The sequence below is a fragment of the Aptenodytes forsteri genome, unplaced genomic scaffold, assembly GCF_000699145.1.
Source record: "Aptenodytes forsteri isolate BGI_AS27 unplaced genomic scaffold, ASM69914v1 Scaffold231, whole genome shotgun sequence".
NCBI lineage: Eukaryota > Metazoa > Chordata > Aves > Sphenisciformes > Spheniscidae > Aptenodytes > Aptenodytes forsteri.
Window position 1 is genome coordinate 3,436,248 of NW_008796046.1, and position 25,322 is coordinate 3,461,569.

At 42.6% G+C, this 25,322-nt stretch overlaps 1 protein-coding gene across 1 annotated transcript in view; it reads right to left on the reverse strand.

Moving 5' to 3' along the window:
* TENM4 (teneurin transmembrane protein 4) overlaps window positions 1–25,322 on the reverse strand; it is a 421,264-nt gene that overhangs the window by 354,762 nt on the left and 41,180 nt on the right. The window contains exon 2 of the mRNA XM_009286142.2: window positions 3,446–3,734. Within this exon, the coding sequence (XP_009284417.1) occupies window positions 3,446–3,668 (223 nt within the window). The 5' untranslated portion in view covers window positions 3,669–3,734. The remainder of the gene's footprint in view (window positions 1–3,445; window positions 3,735–25,322) is intronic.

Here is a 25,322-nt window from a genome sequence, read left to right on the forward strand (position 1 = left end):
TGCATGGGGTTGTTGTGGCCGAAGTGCAGGACCCGGCACTTGTCCTTGTTGAACCTCATACAATTGGCCTCAGCCCATCGATCCAGCCTGTCCAGATCCCTCTGTAGAGCCTTCCTACCCTCAAACAGATAAATCTGAATGCATGATTTCCAGGAAAGTTCAGGCCCAAACCTAGCTTTGAAGAGTGAAGTTCATATCTACTCATTATTGAAATCTGTTCTTCAGGTCTGGACCTCAAGGTTGTATCCAAAACTGAGTTATGATTCTCTCCCTGCTCAAAACCACACATGCATGTGGCTCTCCTCACATTTTCATTTGCTGATATTAAATATCACATGGTGGAAAATGTGTATGCAATAGAAACAGTCAGATTTCTACTTTTCCAGAGTCTGGTTTCATGCCTGTGGAAACACCCTGGCTTGTCCTTGAGCCCTGTTGCATGGGAAAGGTCTCTTGGATTATAGCACACATGCATCAAATGATCAGCTAGCCCGAAGTAGATGCTATTTCACTACACTTTTTCATTCAGTTGGCCTTGCAGCTCATAGTGAACAGAGAGAAGATGTTTGAATGCAAGGTGAATAATGGGACTGGACAACATTTCCATGTAAAGCTCGGTGAAGGAACTGTTTGACGTCAGGAGGAAATAACCATTTATTTATGGTTATTTATTTAGCTGGTTACGGATCTACAGCTGAGAGCACTCAGACTATATGGTTTAGCTGGTTACAGATCTACAGCTGAGAGCACTCAGACTATATAAAGCATTCATGAACTTCACACCTTTTTAATTGACCAAACAAGATTAAAGCTTTCAGACAGAGTGGACAGATAAGGTTGCTTGGGGCTCACACCTCTGTCAAATCCTAGGGCCTTGCTCCGGGAGCACAGTGCAAGCTTGTGGCAAATTAATCCATTTAACTTGATTGCAGAGCGGTCTGAGAGAGCATCCTCTGCTACTCCACGGCGTGAGGTAGCAAATGAACTTGACCTAAGTTATAAATGCAAGGAAGCAGTATCTCCACAGAGACTTCGCTCGTCTCTTCCAGTTTTGACTTTTGTGCAAGACCAGATAGTTTTTAAACCATCCTCTGTGGAATACTGGAAAACGTCATCTTTTGGTTTTGCTTGCACGTTTCAGTCACTGATGGTGAGTTCCACCTTCTCCTGAAACAAGCCACACTCAACATCATTAGACACATCAATGTGCAGCGTGGCTGATGCTCTTCAGTAACAGCAGCTCATAAATTATGAAAAATGACTGCTACAATTAACTGAAAATCAAATTTATTTGCAATAAACAGCAGGAGATGCATCGATTTTCATATTCTATGCTCACTGTTGCCTTTTAAGCTGGAAGAACTCAAGTCAATAAAAGGAAGATAATAAATATCTGAGACTTTTTAATTCAGATCTGGTCTATTTTTTCCTGTGCTGACTTGCACATTTGCTGGCACTCTCACTCTAGCTAAAACCATTTAAATGCTGACTTGTTTATTTACTGAATTTATTTGGTCAATTTGAAATGTTTCCCTCCCCTGCCTTTCAAACCTATGCAGGAGAGAAATTCACTTTGCCTTGATGATGTCGAGCAGGCTAATAAGTCTTGGTTTCAGTTGGCATGAGCCCAAGCAGCACCACAAAGTGAGGTCCATTCATGGCTTTGTGCCAGTGGAAAATGTGGCACAGAAAGTCTGGGGTAATTGTTAACAGCCTTCAGGCCAGTCTTGGGACTCTCAGGATAAACTGGGAGAAAATGATAAATTGAAAAATCTGTGGGTGGCATATCAGAAGTAGAACTGGTGCCCTGATGTGGTTAATCTTAATGTCTTCTCAATTAATTTCAGCCACTTAGACCAGTGTTTTTTACTATTTCTCAGTACCCTACAAAATTTTCCTAAGGAAATATGAACTTGTATATAGCAAATTTATACTCCCTGTCAACAGACTTGCTTTTCTTATTTATCTTTTGTGGGCTTCTTAGGAGACGTCCGTGGACCTGCATGGCCTCATAGACCCTCAGGTTGAAAACCGCTGACCTGTACTAATTCACATCTATCCTGCATGGTGAATACATTGTATGAAGCGAGCAAACTCAATGACCTAAAGGTTTCCTCTTCTTTATAACTTCATAGATTCCTTAGAGGGGATGAAGTACTTCAGAGTTGCTAAGAGGGAAACTCCTTTTATGATTGCAAAGTATTGCTTACAACACCTATTGGCCCTTTTGTTAATTATTGCCCGTTGCAGTTATCCTGAAGTACAAACACCAAAGCCATGTGCGCAAAGATACTTCTGCAAGTCATTTTGCTTGTGCATGCTTTAAAGATGAGTCTTGCATCAAAACCACAACTGCATGGTGTTTGAAGAGTGAAATTAAGCAGCCCCCAAGTTAAAGGAGTGCAGTTTTATGCATTCCCTTTGGGGAATCAGCTACTCCAAACTGCAGAGGGTGCGCTCAGAGCAGCCTGGGTCAGCTATTTTATGCTCATTGTCTGGAATGCTGCCTACTCCATTTGACTCACTTTGCCGTTTTATGCTTTTCTTGATGGACTTCTAAAAATAATTTATATGAAGCCCTGCTTGGTTTCTGAACTAAGTCACTTGTGTCTCTACAGAAAAATGAAGATGAGACTATAGCAGGGGCCAGAAATCTACCTCACGTAGGCAACAGCAGCAGTGAAAATATAACTGCACTGACTTCAGGCTAGCAATAAAAAGGAGAATAGCTGGAATCTCTGTTAGGACTGTGGAGCCCATGCTGACCCGTGAACTTCCACATCTTCACAGGTCCTGTGATCCAGATTTGCTAAACAGAGTCCTAAAAGTCCTAAAGGTGGTTCTTTACCACTCCTCTAATACTGGAGCATGTCCCCATCTCAAACCTACAGCCTGCAGGCCATGCACAATGCTGAGGGTGGTTCAGCCCGTCTGCAGCTCAGTTGCCTCCCTTCTTCCAGGCTTCTTGGGTTTTGCTGTAGCCCAGATGGACAACGTGGCCAGTGGCACTCTGCCCTGGCTGTCTTTTGCCTCAGGATCCTTGTTGACTTCCTTCATGACAGAGCAGGCACATGGCATAGTGAAAAGGTCTCCTGAGCAGGCAGGGACTTTCCACGCCATGTCAGTAGTGCGCAGCATGCGCACAGGGGGTCTCATCTCATGGTGGGAAGTGGCAAAGGGCTGTTGGAGGCAGAAAGTCTAAGACAGAGAAAATGTATCTTAGTAGATGCTAATGAACACAGGCTAGTGGTATCCCGCTTAAGGACATTGGTTTGCACGCATCCCACGTCTGTGCAATACAATGAGGATGTTCCTTGCTGCTCTCTTTCCTTATATCTTGCTTTTGGCCTCAGAGTCCTTCAAAGCTAGCCTCCCACCCGGCCCCAGCGCTCAGCTGGTGGTTAACTCACGTTGCTTGCAGCAGCATCTGCTGAAATGTACTCACCTGCTCGGCAGAATTCATCGGCCTCCTGGTGCACCATGTCTTTGACCCGATTGCTATAGGTCAACCTGGAGTCTTGATCATAAGCCTTCAGGGTCTCGCTGGAGCTGTAGGACTTTTGGGGTACCTTGCTGTCCTCACTCTCAGCTGAAGAGCTGGTGTAGCGGCGCTCAGTGTCACGGCGCCGAGTCAGAGATCGATACGGTTTCCTTTCCTTTACATCCATGGCACCCTTGTCTGAGTATTCAGCATTAAAATAATGACGTTCGTGTGGTGGTCAGATTGGAATAACCTGAAAGAGAGAATAAAAGAAATAGGATCTAGGTGCCTTTGGGCACCTGAAGGCTAATTTGCCTTCTTTATACATTCTTGCAATGAACAAAAGAGAGGCTACTTAATGGACTGCAAGAAAACCCTCTTAGAACAATTACCGTTGGAAAGCAAGTCTCAATTATGTGTGAGTCATTTAATAATTGCCACAGCTAGCAGGACACATACACGCAGCAACCTGCATCTGTCTGAACTGGGCACGCACTTCGGGATTTGAAACCGATTGTGATTTTCTGTGTCTTCTTTCCATGGGAAGTGATTCAGACACCTCCAGGAGGCATGTATTTGGTACATCAGTCACCTAATCTCTGGGAAATCAGGCCATGCCGAAATGTCGCTATTTGGGCAGCCAGAGGACTTTGGAAAAATGCTGCCCTATGGTTTTAAAAGTGTTTTGATAGATCGTGAGGTTAGAAGGAATGAACAAAAGAATGAGACAGTGTAAGCAGGCAAGTGGGAAGGGAGAAGGAGAAAAGAAGAATGAAGGGGTGAGATATGGATGGAAATTGGATGAAAATGTCTTCCTATTCAGAGGGCTCATCTTTACTTAGCTGGAAATATATTAGAACTTAAGCAGAGTTGAGAAAGTGTAAATAAATGGTAGTCCTCTGCTTCATGTAACAGCATGGCCTGGGATTTATGCCTGTGGGAAAACCAGTGTATATATGCACTGGTATGCAAGCATACATATCTGCACACAGAGAAAATTGTGTGTATTAGAAGTATTTTTTGTCAAAATAATTAATAAATTGTCTTTTCACTTTAAGTTTATTAAATGCAATAGAAGCCACAGAAAAAAAAGTCAATGACTTGCAGCAAGACCGTAAAATTCGTTTTTGAATACCTAAACTGTTTTATGAGGAAAAATACTGATAAACCCCACAAATCAAACATTGAAACCTGTAATTACATGCTGAGTTTCTCAGGAACTGAGTCCTCCTGGCTACTAAAGAACAGAAGCTGAGTCTCTAAATGCCACACCAGGATATTGTTGTTTACTAGCAGTACTTAAAAACAGGAAGGAAGACGATCAGAAAACACCTATCAGTTCTTGGTCTTTTTCATAGCAAATACGTATGGAATTGCATTGGCAAGGACTGAATCACATTCTGTTGGCATTTCTCTCTTGAAAGGCTAAATCCTGCACATACTAATAAAATCTGACTCCTCCATGACTCTTAGACCCCAGCCTTGCTTCAGATGCTGTTCCCTGGATTTGTGTTGCAGCACAACACAGCTATGGTGCAATAGTCGAGGATGGATGCGCTGTGAGCTTTGCAGGCCGGTTTAAAGGACGTGGTGTAATGTAGCGTTTGTGGCTCTCAAGACTGTGAGCCTGTGAAGGATGGAAGCCTCTTAGCGCAGGCTCTGGTAACCTACAAATCATAATACTAATGCAGAAGCTTGAAGACATTTTGTTATGAATTCCTCACTTGCCAAGCTGTCTGGCACAAGCATAACTAAGCAAATTCCCGAGTTGAAGAGAGACTGCAGGAGGGAGCAAGAGCTACAGCTGCAGCACGGCTGTGAGATACACCTGCAGCTGGGCAAAGAAAAACAGGGTCCCTTTCCTATTTCTGCAATTCTGACTTTGCTAAGACTGCTGTCTGGGTTTTGTCCCTTCAACGTCCAGAATGAACTTTACAACGACAGAACCCAGTTCCGATGGCTTGTATGGTTTCTGTGGCACTCTTCCCAGAAATTAAGACACTACTTTAAAAAAAAAACACACTTAATTCTCTCCCAATCTATTCCAGTGATGGCAGCAGACCAAGTTCACACTTCCTATTTGTCAGCAAAACGCATAGAAACTATTGAACACAAATGGAAAGGGGAAGGGGGGAGTGTCTTATAATTGAGCTTTACTTAAGTCATCCACAGAGATTTGAGCACCACTTTGATTTAAACATGTGTTTAAACCCACTGAACTCACTGACTTAAATTCATTCATGAACTATGTAAGTTCAATACAGTGAATGCAAATGGGATTGCTCACTGGCCAAAATCTACACACGTTAAATGTTTTGTAGACTCAGGGTCTGAGAGGTGCAAAAACTAAGGCCTGAACGTAGAAGCCATAGTGAAGGAAAGGGTGTTATGCTGAAGGACCAATTTAACACAGTAATGGTGTGTAAGAGATCTACCAAATATTGGTAGGTATTTTGCTGTATTGAATCAAACATATTGGTACTTTCACACTGGAGAGAGGTAAAAGGAATAGAGCATCTGATTGCTCTTCAGTGCACTGTCTTCCCTCCTTAAAAAAACCAAAGCTTTTTTTGGCTTGAAAAATTGTGACTTTTTTTTTGCAGTTGTTATTGAATTGGTTTGTCTCCTTTATACCATCTCTGTTTGTGTAAAATCCTCAAAAGGAGCAGGTTTGTTATACCTTTTAATAAAACACCTTAAAACAGGCTCCTTCGCAACGGCGCTGTAGTAAGAGCTGTTGTAACGAACACTGAAATTGTGGTTTATTGTCATGGGGGATGGAGATCGCAAAATGTGAGCGAGAAGCGGCTGCTACACTCTGTAAGAAAGAAATGAGGAAAGATGGCTTCTATCGGCTCATGAGTATTGCAGCAATTCCTACCAAGGGCCAGTCATTTAAAAACCCTCTAGCGGGAGAGGCACATGTGCCAAGAAAACCTTTCTGCACAGTTAGAGCCACAAGGTACAAACAGGGTCTGTAATTACCATTAGTAACCTTGCAACTTAGGAAATGGTCAAAAAACCATCAGGAAATTGACTGAATTCCCACCAGATGAAGGTTTTTCTTTTTGTAGAAAGGTGCTGAAAAACTGAAATTCCTCCTACAGCTCATCAAAAATAGCCCTGTAAATTTGCACCATTCACATACACATTCCTCTATAACAGTGCTTCAATTCCCAATTCATTCGTGTCTTTATAAATTTAACTCTCCTCAGCCCTTTTTTTCTCTCTCTCTCTCTCCGCTTTTAAGGAGACACTTTTCAACTAGAAAGGTCACCCCCAAAACACATAATGAAGATTTTTTTTTTTTATTTTTGAAGAAGGAACTGTTGCATTTAACTGACTTAAGTAAGTCTCCAGCACCTCTCCATGGACATGCAGTTCTTGTCATCTCATTTTTATGGCCCAATTCCCAGATGATTTAGATACCTTGCCTTCAATGGAGTTGTTTCATCAGGGAATTTTCCTCATGGTGTTTCTGTGATAGATTATTATTTTTTATCTGCTACTCTTTGTGTCTTGATTTCGCTTCTGCTACAATTTCATTTCGTGCCATCAACACCTCACATTTTTCCTGACTTCTCTGGCACACAGCGAATACAAAGAATCACACTCGTCTCAGTTACGTACTCAAACACCAGTTTCTTTCCACCTCTAGCTCATGATTGCTCCTCATAATTTTAAAAGCTTCCATAAACTTGCTGGACCTGGTATAAAAGCCCAAGGCTTCTAATATTGTCCTTTCCATCCCTTCACTCTTCCTCCCTCCATAAAAGTACAAAAGCCTTCTGCTCTGAACCATTTCTATTTGGAAAGGACTTTCTTGTCCTGCGATGCAGTATTTCTGGTTCAGTTTGATTCTTTCATCGTACGGCTGTCTGCATAACACATCAAATTTCACCTTCTTTTTTTTTCTCCAGGCCAATTAATGGCAATAGCCATTCTTATTGTTGTCAGCCCTCTGAGTGTACAATCCCGGCTGGACCACAAGCTGGTTTGGAGTACAATTCACAACGGAAGCATCCTTCAGGCTTTGCTTACTCAACTCAGAAGAATCCCACTGACCCCAGAAAGGGTTACTCACATGCTAAGGCCTGTAAAATCAGACTCCTTGATGTAGCTATATTTTTCAGGGGTGTGGGACTTTTCTTGCATCCTTGCATATATGTCAAGAAGCAGAACAAAAAATCAGCTTTCTAGTTCTGGTGCAGTGGTGCAGTAAACGCAATGCTTATTTGCAGCTCTTTTTATTTTGCTTTTGCTTTGGTTGGCTCCCAAATAATCCTTTTTGTTATGTTTTATCCTTTATATCTATCCTCCTCATTCTCAGTTCTGTTGCTTTTTGTCGCTCTTTGGAGCTTTGATTAACCACACCAGCTTTGTGCTGCAGAATCGCACTCAATGAATGGCAAGGGGAATGATTTATTTTCTGAGTCACCGCTCAAAAGACAAACTTCCATCAATCAAAAACCAGACAAGAGAGTGTGACACCACAAAGAGATATGCGAGGAGGCGCTTACAGCAAAAGGGACAGGTGGTCTTTGATAGCTGACTTACATTGCAGGTCACTAATCACAGAGATTAGCAGCAAGGTGATAGACAGCGCCTGTTCTGGAAGGCAGCATGTCATATCATCCAATTTTCTGTCAAAATGTGAGGGTTTAAATGGTAGAGATAGCTTTATGTGTTTCCTATACAGTTATGGCAACAGGGTGATGAGAAAGCTGGAAGAGTGAAATACCTTGTCTCCACGAAAACGTAAGCATGAATCCTGGTGGGTTAGTTTGGTCCACCTTTGTGCTGGAGGAAGCAAAGCGACTTCCCAAAGTCATTTGTTTTCCTCCGCAAAACTGCCTATGCAAAAATGGCTTACTTGGCAGGGCCTGTTTTTTGTCTTCTTAAAGTAGATCTTCTCATTCCACTTCTTAGGGCAATTTTTTCCCCCTATTTTTTATTGCTGCTGCCCTTTGTAGAATGAGTGCTGCCACAGAATACCAAGCAGCAAGCTGGATTTTATTTTTCCTCCTTTGGGGTCTGCAAATCAAATCGTTAACTAGGACCTAATGCTGGTAAGTAGTGAGCAAGTATCCTTTTCTTCGCTTTATAGAGGAAGAGATGAGGCATGGGAAGTCGAAGTGACTTGCTTAAGGTGGTACAAGACGAAAGCAACAGAACTGAGAGCAGACTCTTGATCTCCCAGGCAGAGTCTGATGTTGAGCCCTGGATTTTTTGAGAATCAAGTCACATAAGCACAGCAGAATACTTACTTTAAAAAAATCTTGGTCAATGCATGTCTGAAATCTTTGTGTGAGAAGAATAGTGTGAACCTCGTGTATTATTAACAAGATGCTCTTCCACGTTTGGATAGTGCCCTTCAGTTCGAAAGACTGTGGAACACGTACAATTGCAGTTGTGTCTGACCAGTGAAATCCCATGGTGAATGATGAAAACCCCACTGAGAGTCAGAAGAGAGACAGTTTTTCACCACATTGTACGTTAATCTTCCCTAAAACACCAACAGGTATTGGGGTCAGACCAGCAATGTTATTTGGTAAGTTAGCTCCAACTCGGCATCATAAGCTGCAACCAAAGATGTTGTGAGTTCAGATGCTTAAATGACTTTGTGGCTGTGATTATTAATGTCCTACACCAAGTTAAGTCATCACATGATATTTAACATCTTATTTGAAACAACTCAGTCCACTGTGACAATCCCACCACACTTCCATGAGGATGCAAATGCTTGGTTCAAGGCTCCATATTCTGGTCTCATGACACAAAATGTCGAACCTGGGAAATCTTATTTGGTCATTTCCGTTTGTCCAGAAAAATCTGTGATATTGCCTGCCATTCCACACCTAGTCTAAAGCACAAAGCCAGCATCAATGTAGTGTTGAATGTTCTGATGTATTCTGCAGGTATTTAGGCATCTGCTTAGGGGTGATTCAAATCAAATTTGTACTGCCAGGTGATCAGAAGCTGCAATGATCTAATCTTAGCAAATATACAACCATGGCTTAAACAGTGTGACGCTATTTACCAGGTTTCTGGGAGATTCTTCTAGAACATAAAAGACTCCTGTGTTTTTTATTAAACTTTAAGCTTCAGATTTATAAGAGGTTCAAATCCCAGAAGGTCTTTGTAGGAAATAAATTAAGCTGTAGGTATAACATCCTCTCACATTTTTGGCAAAAGCTTTGGAAAGAAGCAGGCACAAGAGAGAAGAATGAAGAGTCGAGTTAACACTGCTTGGCTTCAACACAGTGCTCAAAGAAAGTAACAAAAACTCCCTTTTCTGGTATCAACCACTAAGCCTTTCTTTTACTGGTAAGAGACTTGCTAGGCAATTGGTAACGTCCTGTCCAAAAGATGTGGTTTGTGACCTTTTCGTGAATAAATCTAAAACTGCAATGAGCTGGAGGCCCAGAAAAGCTTGAAACAGTATTTGAGATTTGAAGTATGGTGGGAAAGCATGAAGGGGGCTGGAATGCAATTATCTCAATTATTTCTGGTTTGAAAACCCCTAAGCTTTCCCTCATGGGATGCAGCCTTTAGCCTGTGCTAGGGGAAGATTTTGGGGCCAGAAGTTAAAAAAGCTTTCAAATAGTTTTTGACTAGTATAGGCACTTTGCAGATGCAGTCATCAGAACCCTACTCTGATTTCCCCCAAAATGAAAATTACTTTGGAAACAATCTTGTTTTTATATTGAAATACTCTTTATGAGTCTATTTAGCTATTCTTGGACAAAGTGGGTTTTCTTCAGAACCTCAATTTAGTAGGTAATGCATAAAGGTATTTAAATAATAAATGCTAGAAGAGCCAGCCTGACAATGTAGACTGATTTAGGTTCAGCCTGCAAATTTTTCCTGGCTCACTAGGTCAGACTCAAGGTTTGGGTGTGTGATGTGCCAGACATCCACAAACTGTGTGAAACCAGCCTGTGTATCAGCGAGTCCCAGAGTCAGAAAGAGCTGGTGGCATCAAATGCAGGTAGTCACTGAACGAATCCCACTAAAGCATTCCCATTCTTCCTCCGTCACCCACCATCTGCTAATTTGGGCTCTTACCTGGGATACAGGAGACTAAGATTTAAGTCCTTAATCTGAATCAGACAGGACGAAGTCTTGAACGTGTCTCAAACATCCCAGGTGAAAGCCCTAGGCACAGGTTTCCTCAATCTGCTTGGGGTAGTCTTTCCTTTTTCCTCCAGAAAAGAAAGAGAGTCTTTTTTTTTGTTCTGAAAACCAACAAAATGTATTTGATAATCTCTAGTTATCTCCTAGAATAAGAAAAGACTGGTACAAGGCTCAATCAGGGTGGTAAGCTTTGTACCCCCTCTTGAGTAAGCTTTGTATCTAATTCTTAGTGGTCTGCTGTGGCCTACAGGAAACTTATAGTAAAATGGTGGCCCATACAAACATGTAGCAGGAATCCCAAGACAATTCCCATGCACACCTTGTGTCGTTCAACCCCTTTATCCCACCATTCAGTGAGGGAATTCCTGCACTTAGATACACTCCCTCTGTATCCCTGCTTCTCTGCCAAGTAAACTGAACGAGGAAACTATACATCTTTATTACCCCTGTATGGACTCGATGCAGCCATAGGCAATGTTTGCATTTCTGTGAGCTTCCAGGAAAAATAGGAAGAAACAAAGGCTCTTATCTGCATACAGCTATACAAAGCCGAACTGGCAATCTTGGAAAGGCATCAGAAGCCAACTGAACTCTCTTTTACCCAGGAAAACTTTTTACAGGGTTGTGCATTAACTGCTCAAATAGCTGACTATACTCAACAACTTCATGCCTGTTGTGTGTCTAGGAGCTGACCATCCTCTGAAGAGCTCCTGAAATCACGCACAGGAGAATGGTTATACTGGGTCAAGGACCATCAACCCCTGTATCCAGTCTCCCAACGGTGAGTGCTTTGGAAGAGAAATAAGGGAAAGTGGTTGGGAACAGTGATTTAAGGAATAAGGTTGGTCCTTCCCCTCCATACACTTCCAGAAGTTCAGCAAATTTCTTAGCAGGACCACTGGGTTTGATAGTCCTTCATGGACCTGTCCTCTGAGAGTTTGTCTAATCCCATTTGACTCTTAAATACTTTTGGCCTTTGCAACACCCTGTGAGTAGTCCCCCAAAGTGATTATGTGTTGTGTGAAAAAGCACTTGTCTCCTTTAAACTCGCTGCCTGTGGTGTACAGGTCTTGTCTCTTCCATGGCGATATTGATGAGCTCACAGCCCTTTCCTTACGAACAAGGCTTTGAACTCATACCCACTCTCAGATGTACCTTATTTATCACTGTTCTGCATTATTTCTGCTCTCACAGAAGGGAACTGAATGAAGGCTGGGACTCTTTCAGGAAAGAAGGCACGTCTGCCTTTTCTCCCTGCAGTGACCACTGCAGGCTCTAATCCTGCCTCTAAAAACATTGACACTATCAGGAGTGGCTGTGTTTGCTGCAGGAAAACTAAGAAAGATAAAACCACTGGTAGATAAAGTTTAAAGCATAAACCTTGTCATGTCTGTATCCCTTTGCAAAAGTATCATGTTGGTGCGCATCTCGTACGTGAAACAGAGCTCAGAGCCCATCTCCTGTTCTACATCCTTTGGACGCAGCCCAGTGTCTGAGCTGCTCACAGGGTGTCAGCCTGAGTTGAAGGAGAGGTGTAATGTAAAACTTGCAATATCGGAATTCTTTTTTTTTCCTTTTTTCTTTTTTTGTTTTTTTTTGGCTTGGCTGTGAAAATAATAGGATAATAGTTCATGGTTGCATTGGCTTTCACTACTGCAATTGAATGGCAGGGGATGTCATAGCCTCAGCTGAATTTGGAGGAATATACTCAGAGGTATGCTTTTTTTTGTTTTTTTTTGGGTTGGCTGGGGAAATAATAGGAAAATAGTTCATGGTTGCATTGGCTTTCACTACTGCAATTGAATGGCAGGGGATGTCATAGCCTCAGCTGAATTTGGAGGAATATACTCAGAGGTATGCTCAAAAAGCATTGCTAGGGACGGATTCATTTTGTACCTGCCTATTTATTAACACTATTTATAAAGACACTCTGCAGAACAATATGACAGAGAAGTTCCTGCAGCAGAGGGAAGCTCTCACCTAATCAGGCAGGACAAACAGCGTAGGGAAAAGTGAGTATTACTGTCCCTCTTCTGCAGGCAAAGGCAAGCATCTTGTCCAGGTCACAGTATTCAAGTAACTAACACCCAAAACTCCTGCAGGATTAGTCACAAGGCCAACCTGTCCTTGTCCTACTACAGTATCATGTGTAAAATTGTCCCTGCTCTTGTCGCAGATGCCGTGGTACTGGGTAAGCTGTCCTTGCTTTCCTTCATCAGGGAAAGCAACAAGTCTGTTTTCTTGTGCTGATAAAATCCCCCAAAGAGTCCGACTTCAGACTAAGTTTATTAAAATATGAATTATCTGTAAAAAGGCTGCAAAGGCCCATGAATTGATTTCTGATTTTCTATGGACTTATTTTAGGACTTCTCTGTGAGATAATCAGAGTGCATTGAGAGATGCTAGGGATTGATTAATCAGTATAACCCCTACTGTGTCCAAAGCTTAACTTTCAATTACACATCAAGCTCATGCAGTAGGCAGTATATTTTCCTTAGGTTAAATGCCTATGGGGGAAAAATGGAGAGATAAAAATAGCACATTAGAAATAGGAAATAATTGCTATTTGTTTTTTTCTTAAACAAAGGGCCCCCTCATTGGATTAACAAGGAGAGGTATCTAAGAAGAGATTTTAAGCAGATGCAATCCCTCTTACAAAGAGAACTCCATCCGACATCCCCACAAGTCACTGTCTGCTTGACACTGACTACGCTCTGGCAAAAGGCCTTACACCTGATTGCTGGGTTGCAGCTCAGCGCTGACAAGTACAGGGTATGAACCTCCAAAATAGACCTCGATGCACTCTTCCAGATGTACAAATGCTGCAGGACTGCAAGATGCATTAAGGAGGGGCTTAATAAGGTAACGATAAGTGATACTGTAGCTCAGGTGAAAATATAAAACATTGCATTTATATTATCCTTGCAAAATTCTGTTTTCCTACTTGCCCAAAGATATCATAATAATGGCAGGGTTTATTTTTATTTACTTTGGTTTTTTTTACCACCATGGTAAAAATTCAGAAAGTAAAATTCAGATTCTGATTTTATACTTCAATTGTAAATCTACATGGTGGGGTGAACAGGCTGCCCATATAAGTAGAATTTGTCTCACCTAACTTTTAATATCAATCCTGTGAACAGCTGCAGCCAAACTAGTCACACTTGATTCCTTCCACAATCGGTGAAGAAAAAAAGTCATTTCTAGGGCAAGATTCATTAAAAAAAATATTTTAGGCATCTATTACAGACATAGATAAATTATTACCTAGAAGTGATTCTTTCTCTTTATTGACTCCAAGGGGACCTTAGGTTGACTTGTTCAAGAGTAGGAGTCTAAATTTGGTTGGATTAACCACACTGTGGAGTTCTTCATTCATGTGGTTGCATGATAGTGATTTCTTAATGATTTAGCCATTCAAGGAGGTACAAGGAGGTACAACTCAAGGAGGTAAACAACCCCAGGTACAACTGGGGTTGTTTAGCCTGGAGAAAAGGAGGCTGAAGGGAGACCTCATCGCTCTCTACAACTCCCTGAAAGGAGGTTGTAGCGAGGTGGGTGTCGGTCTCTTCTCCCAAGTAACTAGCAATAGGACGAGAGGAAACGGCCTCAAGTTGCGCCAGGGGAGGTTTAGATTGGATGTGAGGAAAAATTTCTTTACTGAAAGAGTGGTGAAACATTGGACCAGGCTGCCCAGGGAAGTGGTGGAGTCCCCATCCCTGGAAGTATTTAAAAGATGCGTAGATGAGGCGCTTAGGGACATGGTTTAGTGGGCATGGTGGTGTTGGGTCGACGATTGGACTCGATGATCTTAGAGGTCTTTTCCAACCTCAATGATTCTATGATTCTATGATTCTATGATTTGCATCTCTCCCATGTTACAGGCAGAACAGACAGGTGGATGGGCGGTGACCTGAAGAAGGTCACGCAGGAAGTCAGTGGCAGAGACTGCACCAACCCCAGCTCCTGTTAGCACGTCAGAAGCTTGTTTGCTGGAGTTCTTGGATTGTGTGCCAGTATTCATGAAAGTCAAATATTTTTCACATTTTTCAGTAGATAAAATGCTAGGTAAGAGATTAAGTGGTTTATCCAAGTCCAAACTGGAAACTAAATTCTGGATCATTTGTACTAAGATCACTAATTTAGTGACTAAGTCGTAAGTCGTTCTGTTTGCCATAGGAAAACGACTTGTATATGACTTTCTGTGGCAAAACAGAATGACTTACTAAGTCATTCTTATAATGAAGAGGAAGGTTTTGTATCATTTAACAAAATGAGTGGAAAGGGTCACTGGTCTGCTGAAGGAGAGCTTTGCTACCATGCTCAGGAATCCAGCTTGAGGAATATTCTGCAAAAAGACATTGTGGGAAGGAAAGGGAAGAGCAAATGAAGGAGTTGGGGAGGGGAGAAGGCAACTGAAGATGTAAATGGCTTTTCTTAGCCATACCTTTAATGACTAGTTAGACCAACGATTAGAAGTAATTGAACTAACTCTCAGTCAACAAAAGATGCAAATAGATTGTAAAGCAGAGTAGGATTACATTAATTTACACTAAACCAAGAGTAATTAGTTAGTGTTTGTGCAGTGCTTAGAAAGCAGAAAGTGCTATATAAATATTAATTATTACTATTTGTTTCAAATAGTTGCAACAAACACAATCTTTTATATGTCTTACAAGGTAAAAGGCAAAAAAGCAAAACTCATTAACAGGCTCCACCATTTAGCTGAGGCGTAGCAGAGTGCGTTCTGTAAAACACACAGAGTCTTACTCAGTGGCTATCTCTGAATTGTGAACTTTTCAGCTGAAGTCATAAGGTGACTTTCTGTCTCTGGAAAGTCTATCTTCTGGAAAATGAAAAAAAACCCCAAACACTCAAAACACCAAGGCTAGATGCTTACGATGAGGCTGCTATCCCTGCAGCGTACTGTGTGCATTTCTGACCTTGCACAAGGTCAAAAGACAAGAATTTAAGAGATCAAGGCCATGGGTTTAAGTAGCAAGTAAAACATCTTCAGTTTGTACCATGCAATTGTTCCTGAGATGGAGAGATAGTTATGTCTACTGTCGAGAAGCAAGTGTCTGGGAAACAGCGCTAGTTTCTGTTACGCCTAGCTGTACCACTAATTTATTGTGTGATTCTGGACAAGGCATGTAACCTTTTGGGCCCATTTTATGAAAACCAGATATAACCATTCTTAGCTGTTTCACAGCCAAGCGAAGGGTCTTGTTTGATGCTTTTAAGCATGTCATTTCAATAAACAATCTATGAGACATGTATCACTATTAAGAAGATGACCAAGAGAGTCTAGGAGTCTAACAAGAAACTTATTAGGTGAGATTATACAGTTTCTGGATGGATTCTGGGCCATGACATGCTAACGATTTGCAAAGATTATTAGGCTTGTCGGAATCATGGACATTAAAGAACCCTAAAGTAAAATGCTTATCTGCTTTTTTGCAATAAATTCTTGACCCAATTTCCTTCCTACCTTGGCAAACTCTTGCAGAGAAGAATGATAAATAGCAGAGGTCCAACCGCTTTGTATGTTTTAAAAATCACAAAGGATAATTCAATTAAAAAAGTAATTTATATGAAAGAAATATTTTGCCAGGATATGAGCTAATAAAAACCTATATTTAGTGCTCATGATTTTCAAAGTGGTATACAAATGTTAATTTATTAGCTAACAATTATATCTGTGAAGAAGGAAGTGGTACAGATAGAGACAGAGGAGACAGCAACATCCTCAGTTATAAGCTCCTGAAGCCAAATGTCTCATTGTACATATCATCGCCCAAGTGAAGCTGGATCAATGCTCACATCTGTTGGATGCAGAAATCCGCAGGAAATCCAATTGCCAAGAATCCTTTAAACATAAGTTTGTTTTTACCAGAGTTCAGGCTCCTGGGTTTGAAAATGTCAGCATCGGTGGAGGAATGGTTCCACGTTTCAATGTTTCTGATGACAAACCCGGCTTGAGACGTTCCCTCCTGCCAGGGCTCAGCCACCCTGCTGCTTGCTGCCTCCCTGGGGATACTGATGCAGCTGTTTGTAAAACCAGACCATAAGCAGATCAGGGAAATGGTCTGGAAATAGAAAGAAAAAGAGCCCTTATCTGCCAAACCCTTACCTTTTTATTTTTTTAACCTCCCCTGATTTTAATTGGGGGAGGTTAAACTCAATCTGGTTTTATTGTGGGGTTGCACTGGCTCAGGCAAGAGGGCAATACACTGGGGCGGGAAGGAAAACAGACTGGGACTCTTTTCCACCATCTGAACTGGAAGGTGGAACCATATCCGTTTTAGGTCGTGGCACGCGATATCTTGCCTGATCTAAAAATCTGTATTTCTAGTCAGTTTTCAAGCAGTAGAACAGGGGGCTTCTGATAACCCTTCTAATACATCTTTTCCAGCTCTAGCCCCTACCACCCATGATCAGATGTACATTTTGTAACTCTGAGAGATAATATCGCCCTGTTCCTGCCAAGAGACCTGCTGCTGCTTCGTGGAAGCTGCCTTGCTGAAACCCTTCTGCTTCACGTGCACACCTCATCCATTTCTCCTCACTTACAGACTGAAGTTTTGCTTTCTTTAATTGGAATTTCTGCTAATACTTTATTCTCTCTGCAATGTCTTTACTACACTGTTTTCAAGAAAAGTTGAAAACTGTTGAAAGCGAATCAGTCAAACGCAGTCAGCATTTTCTTCCTCTTTTTCTTCCCTTTTATTTCAATAGCAATTATTGGTATCCCATATAGAAGAAATGAATGTAAAAAAAAAAAAGATTAGATCTTCCCTACTGCCTTGGAGCTTTTTGTTTTGTAAATCATGCTGCGTGTAAGCTATATTTTAAGAAAAACAAAACATTTTTTTCTCTCTGTATTTCTGACCGGTGAGGAGTGAATTTGTTGTGTCATCTCCTGGCTGGCATTGGGTTTTACACCAGCAATGGCTTCTGTGAACTGTGCATCTGACCCAAAGCCCATTAAATTACACGGAAGTATTTTCCATTCATTTCACTTGGGGAGTAAAATGGGGCTTTATAAGCTCAGCTCCCTGTACAAAACCCTTTAACGTTCACATTTATGGTATGGGCTGCACTGCATCATATTTCAGCCTTCAAAAATGTCAGTGCTGAGGATGAAAAGGAATAAAATTAAGAAATTGGAGTCTTTTGGAAATCTCCTTCCCAGAGTGAGCCAAAATGAACCTATGAAGAAACATATAACAAAGTGCATTAGCAATTTTTTCAGATGTAGCCTGTGACCTTAGGAGCCTCCGATTTGCAAGGATCTCCCCCAGGACCTTCAAGGAGGCCTGGTTTTGATGGAGCAGGTATTTCTCCAAAATTAGGTTCCTTTCTGGCATTATAAGCATAATGCCTACTGTAATTAAGGCATTTTTGAAATTTTCATTCCATAATTATATGTAGCTGGGGTCTGGGGCAGCCTCGCATTCAAGCTGTCAGTAAATGTGTTCAATGCCTCGTTGGGTCATTCGGCTTATAAACAGGTTGAACCTAAACGCTGGGGCCTGTGCATTTAAACTGATTTCTTGGGTAGGTAGAGAGATATTTATATTTTCGTTTAACTTGAGTGATACCAGCACCTGCCACTCGCTGTAAACAGAGCAGTTAACCCATAACTCCCTCTGTCAACTCCCGTTGAAGGAAAGCAAAGCAGAGAAATTAATGGCTCCCCTGAGAGGAGCGAGCGGAGAAGACTCATGTAAACAAATACCTCACAAAATACAACTGTATTAATGGGAATGGAAATGAAAGAGACAACGCCTCTCCCCACCCTTGGTAGGCACAGCAGGCTGGAGGCAAACACCCACGAAGATGCAAAAGGTAGGGGAACACACACCAGACGCTTCGCAGCTGGTGCAAGGGCAATTAGTGCATCCCCAAAACAGAGGAAAATATTTCAGCCCTGCCGACGCCAATGGCTGGGATGTCTTTGCAGCTTTCTTGAAGTGTGTGGATGTGTAAATACGACCCTTGCCCCTCTGTGAGGGCAGGCACACAAAGTCCTGCTGCTGGCGGAGGCACCCCTCAAACGGTGATTAAAAGCGAGAGGAGGGGGAATATTTAAATATTTAAAATATTTAAAAATCTGTTTTGCTCTTAGGGAAACACAGAGACTGATCCGTGCTCCGTGGCTTCTTCCCTCATCTGAGGGTGGGTTCAGTATCTTCAGCTGTTCTGTCCCAGATGTACTGGGGACGTGGTGCTGTGACATAAACTGAAGAACATTCAATTATTTCCTCTGTCAAGGGACAGTATTGAGACACTGAGATATCCTGGTGATGGCAGTCTTCTAACAAGCCAAATCAGTAGGTCAGTTGATTTGGCCCTAGTCTGGGGATGAATCTAATTAAGAAAGAGATTTCCCCCTCCCGCCCCGTCTTTATGATGTTCCTCTCAAATCTGTTTCTCCCCTTTTCCCTGTGATGGGAAATTCTGAATTTTACTTGCTTTTTCTGTGACTGCCTATTTAAGCTTTTGAGGTGCACAGGGTTTGTGCACCTCGTAGCCCTCTGAGGCGGAGAAATTTTTGCATAGACAAAAAATTAAAGCAAAGACCCTTCCCTACCTCACCCTGGCTGGTCATTTTTATCCATGCATTTCTCCTTCCTTGAGATATAGAAGCATCTGTGTGACTCTCATTTGGTATAAAATGATTGCAGAAATGAAAATAAATCAAATGCATTTTTGCAGACCAGGCATCCAATCTGGTTCACTGCTGCATGGTAGGGCAGCCAGGATCTGCTGTCGGCTAAAGCTATAGGCTGAGGGGGGATTTATGAGAGACCATAATGCTGTGTTTAGGGTAACAGCAGGTCCCACCTCCCTGTCAGCCTGCTATCCTGGTCAGGATTGCACCATAACTCCCGTCTGCTCTGCATCCCTAGATGTTGCAATGTCTGGATGGGAGGGTGTGAAGATTTTAGCCAGACTGGAGGATCTTAAGCATCTTTTTGCCTCCCTTGCACCTCAGCTCGCCCAGGAATGTGGGGGAGAAGCCCCTAGCTGAGCTTTCTCCTGGGTGTTAGGCTACAAATTGTGATTCAGGGAAGGATGAGTGTAAGGTCGGAGGAGTACAACATCAAGGCAAAGAGCTGTAAATGGAAACCTTATTCACATGCGTTTTACCTCCTACCCTGGCATTGTTTAGTGTCTGTGCGTTAGCTTGGACTGAAGCCAATGAGTCAAACAACATTCTCGATGTAATTATATGCTTAATGGAAACAAGCAGAGGTCTCCATGGCCTAGATTTAGAGAGGATTGTTTCTTAAGTAGTTGGCACGGAGGAAGAGGGGGGAGGAACATTCAGAAGCCAAGGGGATGAAGTGCCGTTGGAAAGGCACCGGTCGTGGTGGGAGCACCTGGTCTAGGGGCTCTGCTGTGCTCCCCAGCCCACTCTAACAGCAGTCAGTGGCTGCTTTGGCACATTCTCGGCCGGTAAATAAAGAGCAAGAAGTTGCACCGAGTGGTCATCTTGCCCTGCTGAGGGCCTGCCAGCTGCAGCTCTGAAAGCACACGGTGGCATCAATGCCAAAAGCAGGGACCGGGGGTGTGACAGGTGATCTGGCCGGACCTGTGGTGACATGGAGTATTTCCCTCCCAGCCTGGTTTTCCACATCACCCTTTCTTCTAGAGGTTAATGGTCCTATAAGGGCTGCAGCAATAAATAAATGTGCTTACCCTGGAGCCTCATTAGTGCAAAGCCCAATGTTATAATTTGATTTATTAACCCTCCATAAGCTGGGTTGGCACGGGGATGGCAGTCGTGAGCCTCCTTCTACCTTCCCTTCCACTGTCTCTGCTGCAGCAACGGCAGGAGAGCAGGCACGATGGTCTGTTGTGAGCTTCCTTCTTCCTTCGTTTCCACCGTCTCTGCTGCAGCAACGGCAGGAGAGAGAGCTGGGCTTGGTAATATTTTAAGCCCCTAATTTTATGCTGCTGTGTGCTGTGGAGGATGGCAGTTGTGAGCCTCCTTCTACCTTCCCTTCCACCGTCTCTGCTGCAGCAACGGCAGGAGAGCAGGCAGAGAGCTGGGCTTGGTAATATTTTAAGCCCCTAATTTTATGCTGCTGTGCAAAGCTGCTCTCGACAGGAGGGCTGCACATAAATATACGGGGAAGGGGTGTTAGGATTACAGACAGACACCGTCGAGATCCTGGCCTAAGGCGAATATGTCTGTGGCTCTCTTGCTTCTTGCTTTTCAGCTCACATTAGCTGATCTATATCGGAGTGGGCAGCTGTTTCATGGGGGAAGCAGGAGAGAAGGTGTAGACCACATATCTGACTCCAGGATTTTGGAAACAAGGTAAATGCGATGGGGAAAGGGCAGAGGCAGCGGCTGGGATCCCAGCGTTGGGCTCAGGGTCAGGCCAATGCTTTCTCCTATAGGACTGCAGAGGGAGAAACACTCCAGGAATGCTTAAGTAGTATATTAATTATGTCAATATTAGTAGCTAGCCTTTCTGTGTCCCTTTCTTAGCCAACACCTTCCACCCCTTTTCTGGCCTGTGCTTGCATTTTATAAACTGGTATGAGAACTATAGCAGCTTTCCAGTTGGCCCAGAGTTTTATATAAGCTAAGGCTGAAATTAAAGCCTCACTAATTTGTAAGTTTGGAAACAAATGTATTTAAACTTTTTTTTAAACAAACAAGCAAGCAAGCAAACAGCAACAAAAGCTGCAAATGGCTTTGGTGGGTACATTTATTGCTAAACAGGAATACTAATAATGTATTGGTCTTCAACCAGATTTTTCACCAGTGTAATCTGGGAACAGCTCTACTGAAATCGGAGACACAAAGGAGATATCTATACTGGTAAATTAAATATTTTATTACAGTAAATAACAGTCTGGGCCTGTTCCCTGGTACTGAGGCCAACTGGCATGGAGAAGCCTTCATCTATATAATAAACCCTCCTGGTATCCAAAACAGGGTGGTTTAGTCTTCTGCATTTTGGGTCTGGTCCCTGGCCCATTATGATGTCTGAGCCATGCTCAGAAATTGTTTGGCCCAGGTCAAAACATTTCCAGTAACCTCTATCAATTGTTGTTTAGCTGTTGTTCAACAATATAAACAATAACTCCCTGGTATTGTTTAATTTACTACCATAAGCAGAGCCAAAACTGCAGCTGGCCAAACTGTAAGGAAAGAGGTACCTCCATATTTACAGTAGTTTTGGGGTTCTTTTGTAAAAGAAAATGAGCTCCTTATTTTGATTGCATGTTAATTATGCAAGCCATGAAATCAGTGCGATATCCTGCTCTTTAACCCACACTAGCATTGCCTTATGTGCATTTCAGAGACCTTGGAAGAGCTAGATGATGGTAGTCTCACAGCTGGCAGGCTCAAATGTAACAATAATTGGGACCTTGGATTGGGTTTTTAAGGAAATCCCTGCTCCTTCCTTTTTCTCCCAAGATTGTTGAGCAGTGTAATTTTTCTCAGCATTCAATTTAATTTTCTTTCTTCCTGTTTTTTTTTTTTTTTAAGAGTAAAAAGAGCAAATGAACTGGAACTGATCTTTCATTAGAAGTCATCCATTGATGGAGCAGATATCATTTAGAGCAGGTTGTCTAGGAGTGAAGGCAATACCAGCCAGAGAGGAAATGTTGCCAGATTGCCCTCCCGACTCTAATCTCTGATTTCAAGCTATTACATGAAGCCCTGCAAATCAACAATGTGAACAATAATGAAGGGGTGTTTAAGAAAGAAAGATGCCATTTGGGGGGATTGCTGGACGTGAATGCTATCTCTCCCAGCTCTTCGCAAAGAGCAAATTGGAATCGCGTTGTCATCAAATCAAATATTGTTAAAGCACCCCTAAGGGATTGTTTTGCGATTTTGTTAATATTTTAAAAGCATCCCTTGATCTCACCCATGCCTGCATGCAGCTATGGTTTCCTTACACACTGAAACAAATGCCTTCTCTCTCTCTCTCCCTTCTCCCCTCTCTACCTTCAACTTCAAGTTTTCACCTTAATAAGGTGCATTATGAACAATTGATTTTGAAGCCCATGAGCACGTGGAATCTACCAGGAGACAGGGCAATTTAATCCTGCCATGTTTGCAGAACTGGCCTTTTCGCCAACACTGGCCAGCCATGAATATAGGAAACTTCTCAGAGGAAAAAGAAGAAAAAACCCAAAAACTTTCCTTCAGAGCCATAGGACAGAAATGCAGAGCCACGGTTGTTCAGAGCAGCTCGGTGGCCTGATTCTGAAAGCCTGTCTCCAAGCCAAATTCCCAACATTACCTTAAATTACCTATATATTACCCATAACTCTCTGTTTTGAATGAAAGCTGAATAAGCAAGTATTGGAGGGGCGTACCAATGAATGAATGAAAGCCTGGGTTCTTTGTACATTTTTCTATGAAGAACCACTTAGAAGAGACCTAACAGGATCAAGAAGACTATCTACCTCAGCAGTATTTATGCTGCTGTTTTTCTTCAGGATGCTTGACATAGAGGTGAGCTCTCCCTGAAGGCCAGGGCTGTGACTTTGCTTGACATCCGTAAAATGCCATCCATCAAGTGAATTAATCATGAATCACAAGATGATAGAAAGTGTGGGCAAGGCAGGTCAAATGCTCTGGCCCTGGCCAAAGAGCAGGCAGCTAAGCAGTGCTATTCCTAGCAATGACCCATGCTCCTCCCTATCCATCACCATAGAAAAGGCTAGCTTGTTTTCTGGCTAAGCCCTTTCTACTTGTAAGGTTCTGTTTGTTTTTATCAATTTTGTCGTTCTCAGGTATGGATATCACATCAAGGTAAACAGAAAGGTAAAATAATTAAAGGACTGTGCACTCATTAGTAATAGAAGTTTCCTTGCCAAGCTGTCCATATTATAAATAAAAATGTCTTCTCCGTAAAGAAGTCTATGAAATGACCACAGATGGTGTGTTGGAAAGCAGAGCTCCAGTTACAGCTGGGGAAGCATAGGCGAAGAGGGAGAAAATTGAGGGACAGACCCATGTGGTGAATCACTCGATGCCTCAGCTGGCAGCAGAACCAGGAACTGAACGGAGATCTTCTGATTCCCAGTCCAGATCTAGTCTAAGTCTTCCAGTTAGGCTAGTCTCAATTTTGAGGTGTTTATGCTTTTCTGTCACTGCGGGGGAAGCATTATCTGCTGGAGAGCACATTTTCATCCCAAGCTTGTAGGCTTAACAGCTAAAATCCCTTCCTCCCTCCCCTTGCCACATGTCTTGGCTTTTTTCCTTCCTAGTTAAGTGTATTCAAATATGCAGATGCTTCAATGAACTCAAGAGTAGATATTTCAGTGGTGACTTCACATGCTCCTTCTAAATTTGACTATTAAGCCATTTTCTTTCTTTAAGTGTCTTTTAAATAAAACAGAGCTGGATTGTTGGACATTTCTTTTAATCTGTATTGCTTTTAAGGCCTCATTTAATATGTAGACTCCAGACAGCAATTGTCAGGCGTATGTTTTACCTCTCTAGAAAGACACCAGTTTGACAGCAGAGGACTAGGCAACTTCTTAAGTCGGAAGCAGCCTGATTCACAGAGTGAAATAACTGCTGCTATTTTGGGTCAGATTAGCTCTAAGGACCATCCAAAGGCAAACCTTGTCTCTGGGAAGCACCTGCACACAGTGACTTGGTTGTGGGGATCCTCCAGGCGTGGTCATGTTCCACAGTTCTCTTGGGGAGGACATTGTGGTCCCAGGACAATGTCTGAAGGTCCCACCTGCAGGGCTCAAACCTCAGCAGGAAACATTTTCATATCATCTAAAGAAAGAAGTTTATGCAGAGGCTGAAGGAGCCTGCTCATTTGGCAGGCACAGAGAGATAATAAGACACACACTAACCAGGGGAAGCTAAGGAGAAACCTTCAATGGGTGTGGACTCTTTATAGTGACCATGGAGTTTACCTTCCCAAATCAAGAGAATCAGCCTCCAGAACAACGAAAGGAGCAAACAGAACTTGAAGGTGCATAGGAGCTTAAAAAAATTGAGTGCGCTCCAGGATCTGAAATGTAAACAGGAGAAAAAATTGATGTTGGAGCTGTAAGAGGGAGTAACAGTTGCCCAAATGAAGGAAGAAACTGGCATGGTGGAAGAAATACACAGCAGAATTGCGAGATGTGTATCAGGAGCATTTGTTTCTTTAAGGCTCGAGCAGCTTGAGGCTGGCAAGCCTTGATAACCACTTGAGAGCTGGCTGATAAATGGGTCAGATGCGTTCTGTCACGCTTGGCTGGGGATGCTGGCCATGAAACAGAGAGGGGGATTTGTGTGGAGTAGAAGGTCCATGTAGCCCATGCTGTTTGTGTCACTGCTTTGTGAGTCATTGCTGGAGATAAGAAACAGGACCTTGAAGAAGAGCCTGGAAAAGACTGTGCAGTGGAGATAATCAGTCTATGCCTGCTGCAATGTGATGTTCTTCAAACTTCCCTTATATTATGACCTGAGACACTGAAATGCATGTCAAAGAGTGATAGCAGGGTACTAATGTAATGATTACATCTTCTTAATTATAGCAGAAATATTACAGATGCTTTCTTATATTTCCCGCCTAACTGGGGGAATCTCAGGGGGAGCTGAGAGAGCGGCCAGGAGCAGATGCTTTTTCCCGCCTAACTGGGGGAATCTCAGGGGGAGCTGAGAGAGCGGCCAGGAGCCAGGAGCGCCGAGCCCCCCCCCCACACCCCACAC